This window comes from Haemaphysalis longicornis, unplaced genomic scaffold (assembly GCF_048455015.1).
Source record: "Haemaphysalis longicornis isolate Haplotype H1 unplaced genomic scaffold, Haemaphysalis longicornis Haplotype H1 scaffold_10, whole genome shotgun sequence".
Lineage (NCBI taxonomy): Eukaryota > Metazoa > Arthropoda > Arachnida > Ixodida > Ixodidae > Haemaphysalis > Haemaphysalis longicornis.
The window spans coordinates 70,442,765-70,450,878 of NW_027526204.1; the positions used below are offsets into that span (position 1 = coordinate 70,442,765).

Here is an 8,114-nt window from a genome sequence, read left to right on the forward strand (position 1 = left end):
GAAATGAGCTAACAGACGATCCGAAAACCCGGTTTTCGGGCTCGCACGTCCAAATCGCCGCCATTTTCCCATAGGCGAAAATCGTTTTTATTTATTTTCAGAATAAACAGGTAACTACCGTTGTTGTTCCCGGTGTCAAACAAAATAGACCACAAAATGCGACCTTTGTGTGAAGTTTGAGCGTGAACAGAGCGGCGGATCGCTCAGGAAAAATTTTTAAAGTGTTCCAGTTATCGTCGCAACACACTGTATATAAGTATAGCCTGAAACTCTATGGTGTGAAGCGACGCTAACTTCTCTTTTCTGCCCGCAGGATGCGACTGTAAAAATGACGACCTCGAGGACTACACGTTGCACATCCAATCAGCTAATTTCGCGAAAGACGACTTCAAGGATGGCGAGACTCTTGACTACGAATGTATGGGTGGCTACTATGCCAGTTCGCCGGGGAAACCCACGCGGACTGCCGTCTGCACCAACAACAAATGGATCCTGAACACGAACAACCCGTTGGTCTGCCGACGTGAGTGTGCGGTTAAAAAGGAGCCGGCGCCAGTGTAATCTATGTGATGGTCACGGAATGGGAAGAGTACGCTGCGTTTTTCTGTGCACTCTCGCATTGCCTTGTACCGCGGTATGGCTAAGGCTCGCAGAATCACTCTCACACCACGCTGGGGCCTTCAGACATACCAACCTGGGGCGGTATTCCCGTGTTTTGTCCCTTTTGTGTCCCTTTCAAAAGTGTCCCTTTTGAGCGAGCCCTGATTGGCTAAAAGCGAACACCCGGATGTGACGCCATGCAAGCACGGTGGAGCTATGAGCCGTGGCTGCTCGACGCAGACGATTTGGAGCAGACGATTTTTCTTCGCCTTATTGTTGGTTCGCTCGCAGAACAATCTACACATTAAAGATACTCTGATTCGGTTTCAGTTCTTTAGAATGCGTTTGGAAAAACAGTTACGGTATTTGAATCAAAGGCCCACTGTTTAACCGGAAGTACGTCACGATGTAAAAGACGCAAAAGGGACGTTTTCAAAAGGGACTGTTACGAGAATACCGCCCCTGGAAAAGGAGCGCTCCAGTGGGGCGGTATTCTCGTAACTGTCCCTTTTGAAAACGTCCCTTTTGCGTCCCTTTCTTCGTGACGTACTTCCGGTTAAGCAGTGGGCATTTGATTTAAATACCGTAACTGTTCTTGCAAACGCATTTTAAGGAACTGAAACCGTATCAGAGTATCTTTTATGTGTTTATTGTTCCGCGAGCGAACCAACAATAAGGCGAAGAAAAATCGTCTGCTCCAAATCATCTGCTCCGAGTAGCCATGGCTCATAGCCCCGCCGTGCTTGCATGGCGTCACATCCGGGTGTTCCCTTTCAGCCAATCAGGGCTTGCTCAAAAGGGACACTTTTGAAAGGGACACAAAAGGGACAAAACACGGGAATACCGCCCCAGTTCTAACTCTCAGGATGGGTGATGTTAGAGAGTTAGGGACCCATCAGCGGGTTCTCAGCTCAGGCTGTTCGGCTACGTATTAACTTCATGCGGCGACACCCTCAATTTCCATCGACCTATAGGAGAGGCTGCAGTGAGAGGCTGCAGTGACGCGCTACAGAGTATCATGTCTATGCCGCCAGACAGGTGATTTAGAAATCTGCGGGATAGAATGAACCCCGCTAGATTACAACGAGGCGTTTGATTCTGTAGAAGCCACCACCGGGATGAAGGTATTAGGAGGTGGCAGTTGATCACAAACACATCGGTTACAGCATAATTATTCCTGTTCCCTTCCTGCCTATAATTACAGCAAATATAAGCCCTTTCCCTAAGCTGTCCTGCAGCCTCCTCCTCTCTCAGTTCTCTCTGAGGGGACGTACACCTGTGCAGAATGTGCCGGACGGCCGCGTTGCCCCGACGAAGTCTTATCTCAACGTTCACACCAGGCGGAGAGCTATACAGCTACCTTGTCCGAAGCGTTTGCTTGTGTCTCCCGTCAGTGCACCTTCCAAGTCTAATCGTTCCTCTATATAGCCCTGGCAATATAGACTGCATCCTTGATGTGGATTCTTACAGAATCCCTCATACCACATACTTGATATATATATATATATATATATATATAAAATGCCTTATATATATATATATATATATATATATATATATATATACGTGCGAGTGCTTGCGTGCACGTGTGTAGGAATTAGACAAGCTCGAAGAGAGCGCGGTGAAAAGGTATAAAAAGTCGCCCACACGTGAAAAACAATTACGCTAACTTACATATCCGATTGTGGACCGGCGTTCTTCAGCGTACGAACCAAGATTTCTCTTCCTTTTTCTGACCAGGTTTTGGCGCTTTCTAGAAAGCGACACTTTTTTGTGTCGGTGTTTGCTAGAGTCAAGAGTTGTACTGGGTGTGGCAACCATATTTGAAAACATCCTGTCATAAATATTAGGACGCGTGCTTGGGCTCGCGCAAAAAATTATCCGTTTACGGTAAAAATCGAAATCGGCACGAGTGTTGCGCATCGCCTCACGTCGTATACGGTGGTCTGTACCAATTTTATCGAAATGAAAGTTCACCCACAATATTAACAGCCGAGCTGTTCCATCATCATCACCATCATCACCACCAGACTATCTACGCCCACTGCAGGGCAAAGGCCTCTCCCATTAATCTCCAATTACCCCGGTCCTGTGCTAACTGCGAACAATTTATCCCCGCAAACATCTTGATACAATCTGCCCATTTAACTTTCTGCCGCCCCCTGCCACGCTTGCCTTCGCTAGTGATCCACTGTGTTACCCTTAATGACCTACGGTTATCTTGCCTTCGCATTACATGCCCACCCACACCAATTTCTTCTTAATTTCTACTATACTAATATGTCCCCAATACGTGTTTTTCCCTGACACACTCAGCTCTCTTGTCCCTTAATGTTACACCTACCATCTTCCGTTCCATTCTGATGAGTCGTCCTCACTTTTAAAGGAGCCATGAAGAGAGAATGCAAGTTGGTTTTATTCGAAAGATTTCGTGCCCCCAGCGCTTGTCCGGATACAAACGGTGCTTTATTCACTGAGAAATTAAACAATTTAGGTTAAAATTTTGATCTTCCCGCTCAATCGTGCGTTTTCGTGGTCCCAAATGACATCACAGGAACCGACCACTCTGCAGCCTAGAGTACCTTCATTCACGCATCCGCCGTACAGGGTAGAGACACGTATACGCTGGCGCCGCCATTTTCGGTTGCTCGCTCGCCGCCGAAGCAAGTCATTGTGTCAAAACCGCGCTAAAATTATCCCAGCAACGTGGTTTACTGAAGAAGTTTGATTAAGTCTGTTTCGCGTTGCTAGGTCTCGTGGGAAACGAAAAGAATAACGCGTTGAGCCCGTTGGCCCAATTGCGGCGGCACGGGACCGTTCAAAGGTTGTCTCCACCCTGTACAGCGGTGTTGGTTTGTTCCCGCGTTTCTTTACGTTCCGTAACCTAGATGGCGCCACCATACCGTGGCAAGCGTTTGGTTTGTTTTTGCCCGCATTTAAACCTGGCTTGTTTTTGTTCTGGGAGAAAATATTCGTTCCCTGAAACAGTGCTCGCTCGACAAATGGGGTCACGTAAGACACCGTTGCTTGCGTCAATCGGCCAGTGTCGTCTGAGACAACCCCAAGCCCCGTAGTGCTGTGCAGCTAAACCAAGCATGCTGTGCGCAGTACGAACAGCAGAACGCATCAGTACTTCTATGTTTACATGTGCTTTCGTAACTTCCACTGTTTGTCCCATCATTCTTATTGTTTTGTAAAGAATGTGCCCTAAATTTAAGCGCAAATCGCTCGTTCGTCTAGTTTGTAAGCTCTACCTAATTTGCGTCTGCTTCTGCCAGCCTCCGCCAATCACAGAGCTTAGCTCATGTGACATCAAATAGGTTCTGTTGCGGGAAATGAGCTGGTGGGTCGCATGACCATTCCCGTTTTTCCTAATTATGTAGCTTATTTGAGCGAAGTTTACGTTAAAAGTGGTGTCAGTATGATTCTAACGAGACAATCTTTTGAATGAACCAAACTTGTGTTTTCTCTTCATGGCTCCTTTAAGTTGAGCCCTTGTAGTGAGCCTCTAAGTTTCTGCCCCGTGCGCGAGTACCAGTAAGATGCAGCTTTCATACTGTTTCTTCTTCAGGGACAATGGTAGGCTGCCATTCATAGTCTGAGAATGGCTGCCGAACGCACCCCACCTCCTCATTCTTATCCTTCTAATTATCTCTGCCTCATAGTTGGGATCCGAGGTCACTACTTTGCCTAGGTAGTACGTATATTTGCTTACCAGTTCCACTGCCTCGCCACCTATCTCCCTCTATTTAGGCTGTTGGGCATTACTTGAGTTTTCTTCATATTATTTTCAGACCCACGGTTCTACTGTGCTTGTCCGGTGCGGTAATCATGCTTTGCAATTCGTCCCCCAATTTACTTAGCAAGGCAACGTCGTCAGCAAATCTGAGGTTACTGATGTATTCTACGTTAACCTTTATACTGCCCACCTGTTCCCAATCCAATGTTCTGAATACCTCTTGTGAAAATGCTGGGAACAATATTGGAGAGATCGTGTATCGTGTTACTCTTAATGACCAACGGCTATCTTGCCTTGGTATTACATGCCATGCCCACCTACTCAATTTCTACTAATATGTCCTTGACACGCGTTTGTTCCCTGATCAACCCACTCCGCTCTCTTATTGTCCCTTAATGTTACACCTATCATCTTCCGTTCCATAGCTCGCTGAGTCGTCCTCAGTTTAAGTTGAAGCCTCTTGGTGAGCCTCCAAGTTTCTGCCCCGTAGGTGAGTACCGGTAAGCTGCAGCTGTCACACACTTTCTTCTTCGGGGACAATGGTAGGCTGCCATTCATTACCTGAGAATGCCTGCCGAATGCACTGCACCCCATTCTTATCCTTCTAATTATCTCTTCCTCATGGTTGGGATCAGGGGTCACAACTTGGCCTAAGTAGATATATTTGTTTACCACTTCCACTGCCTCGCCACCTATCTCAAACCGCTGTGCTCTCCCGAGGTTATTGCACTATTGCACTAAACAGCTCTGTTCAGTGACTCCCAACGTTGGTAAATGATGCCCGTCACGCCAGGCGATGGTATCCCGCTGGGCCGACAGATGGTGCCGCTGCTTCGACTGACGTCCACTGCGCTCGGCGCACATTCATTCCCTTATATGGACACACTAGACGGTCCAGACCTTCCGGGGTCAGCCCCGAGTATGTACATTCCGCGGCGACTGGCGTTGTGAGCGGCCCCCGGCCACTGCGGGAGGTGGCCGCCTGCGTTCCGAAGTCAGCTTTGCCGTTTCAGCAGATTACACAGATACGGAACTGGCTTGCTTCACTAATCTCGTGCAGCGGTTTCGCCGTTGTGGAGGATTTTACCTTCCTTTGGCTCCAGCTGCGCCCCACGTGACTTGCCGGGCCGAGATCTGCCGTCAGCGGCTCCCTAGCCCGGCGCCTCTGCCAGTTCAGGCTTGGCGCATGCGCTCTTCCCACCCGGTTCGCCGCCTGGCCACGTGACTCGCCGCGTGCATGCGACCTTGGCCATGAGTGAGAGCGGTGCCGGGACGTCGGTTCTGTGCAGCGTTTCCAGCCGTCGAGCCGTGGACGAGACGAACGTGACATAGACTGTCCCCCACTCACCTCCTTCTTCTCTCTCTTTCTCTCTTCCTATCCTTTGAACCCCCCCCCCCCCCTTCTCTGCACTCGGTTGTATGAGGGTGAACTACCCGACTGAGTTCAACAATATCCCCAGTTCTTTTCTGTGCCCTGCTTTCTTAATAAATCACCACCACCACCACCCTCTGAGCATTGCGCGGGAGTTAGAAGTTTTGAGACGTAGGCGGAAACGGTAAGTAAGAGCGAGCCTTTAGGCTTAGGAAACACCGGAAGCGGCACCACAAACGCAGGCAAATACAGGCTTTTGACGGACGGTATAATGATTACAGCTAAATCAAAGGTTAACCAAGTGAAACCAAGACTTAACTAGACTAAGCCAAGCTTTTTTTTGCATATCCATAGTTAGCCGAGCTAAGCCGCAGCCATTTTAAAGCAAAGCTTTTTTCCTCTGTCAGCCTACGGTTCTTTCGTGGCGTGCGGGACAAGAAACTCACAACGCGGCTGCGGAGGTAAGGGAGGTTTTCCCTCACGGAGCGCAGTGTAGATGGCGCGGCGAATTTACCCAGCGTTCCCCGCGCGCTCACGCCGGTGGGCTCATCGGCGCGACCCGGCTTTGTCGTCTGCTTTAACGACGGTTGTTTTGGGCCTGCTTAGGCACAGCGTCGCGCCAATTGCGTGCTTCCCTCGCACGGCTTGATCAACTTGTTCGATACCACCTCTTCGGTAACCCGGACCCGACGGAATTAAGTGGTCGTACGGCAAAGATACGTAAAAGATTGTTTTGCAGGGCGGGAAAACAAAATGCAGAAACCACATACAGATATCCGGCCAATATACCTTCTTCGCACTGCTTGCCACGAATGGAACTCGGTTTTCTAAATTGGTGAAGACCAATTTGGTTGTGTTTTAACTGGCAGTACAAAAGGCGAAAGGAGGAACTAGTACCTGTAAATAGCGATCACAAAGGTTCCCTCAGCGTTCTCGCCATTCTCAAACTTAGTAAACTAACTAGTTTAAATCGGTATAAATGGGAATAACTAAGCCCACATGCCGAATTTTTTCGCTGTCCGCGCTTGTGTCGCGCGGTGATGTAGCCCCGAACTAGCACATGGGGATGGCTAGGTTCCGCTGTCTCACCCTTCGAATGACTGTACTCCCCTTTTATGTCTGCCGACGCAAGTCCGGGCTACAGCGGTGGCGTCGGGCGTGGCCGACGCTTCTGCATTCAGGACGCCACCCCTGCGAATTCTAGGTAACGGCAGGCGGAATCTGTGGTTTCACTCTTTGGAGAGTCACGTGTGTGAATTGAAGCGACGTCGCGTGGGCAATTGTTGCGGGTGTCGTTTACAGCTTTTTCTTTCCAACCACCTTCACAGCGTGGATTGGAGCCATTCTTTCATTTTGTTCGTCGTAAGAGCGAAAGAAACAGCTCACTTTCTCACTCTTTCTCAACGAGTGGCCGTATCCAGTGCTCTCATGAGGCGTTCAGTGCGTGGTGGTGTGTGACTGCAGCGCCCTCGCTCTGGAATCGCAGCCGTATCGTGCGGCAGCCCATTCGGCTCCGGCGTCGTCATCCCACACGGACGAGCGGACTCGCTGGTGTTCAACTTCCCGACCATCATCAAAATTACCTGCGATCCCGGCTACCGCCTGGTGGCCCACGACGGCAGCGAGTGGGGAACCAAGATCCTCCAGTGCCAGAGCGACGGGAAGTGGAACCGCCCCGCACCCATGTGCATAGGTGAGTGGGTGCGCAACATTGCTGGCGCGAAATACGTACCCCCTCGCGTTGGTTTCGTTTTTTAAATGCAGAGCATTTCTTTAACTCACATGTAGCGTCCGCCGTCCGTCCGCAACAGCTCAGCGCGCAGGTGCGCCCTCTCCCCCACTCCTCCTCTCCCGCATCACGCTACCCTCCTCGCTCTCAACAACAGGTCCGCACCGCTCCCCCTACACTATTAAAAAAATAATACTTATCGGCGCCTGGTTTCGATCCCACGACCCTGCGGGCGGAACGCGAAGTACATGGTGCTCTTCCCACTGCGCCACAAAGCCGACACAGAATGGAAGGCTACGAACGCGCCTTATATCCTTGACTCATTCAAACTACGTCAAGAAGCTGCTGATACAACGCATTCACTACCTGTGGGCGGAACGCGAGGTACATGGTGCTCTTCCCACTGCGCCACAAAACCGACACAGAATCAAAGGCAACGAACGCGCCTTATATCCTTGACTCATCAAACTACGTCAAGAAGCTGCTGATACAACGCATTCACTACCACCAACTCCCCAAACACTAAACGTTAACGCAATACACCCACCCCCTATGCGACGCATTTACTCGAGTCCCCTTCGCGGGGAGATGGGCCCAATTTTTTTTTTAATGCGGAGAATTCTTTGTCGAGTACCCCCCACAGCCAGGACGTGTAACGCCCTGCACTTCAAAAA

General features: G+C 49.9%; 1 protein-coding gene across 1 annotated transcript; it reads left to right on the forward strand.

Moving 5' to 3' along the window:
* Positions 1–333: 333 nt before the first annotated feature.
* LOC144157781 (complement C1s subcomponent-like) lies at positions 334–7,586 on the forward strand. Its single transcript, XM_077688541.1, has 2 exons — positions 334–523; positions 7,198–7,586. Exons 1-2 carry the CDS (start codon positions 421–423, stop codon positions 7,467–7,469), a joined length of 375 nt encoding a protein of 124 aa, XP_077544667.1. The 5' UTR covers positions 334–420; the 3' UTR covers positions 7,470–7,586.
* The last annotated feature ends 528 nt before the right edge of the window (positions 7,587–8,114 follow it).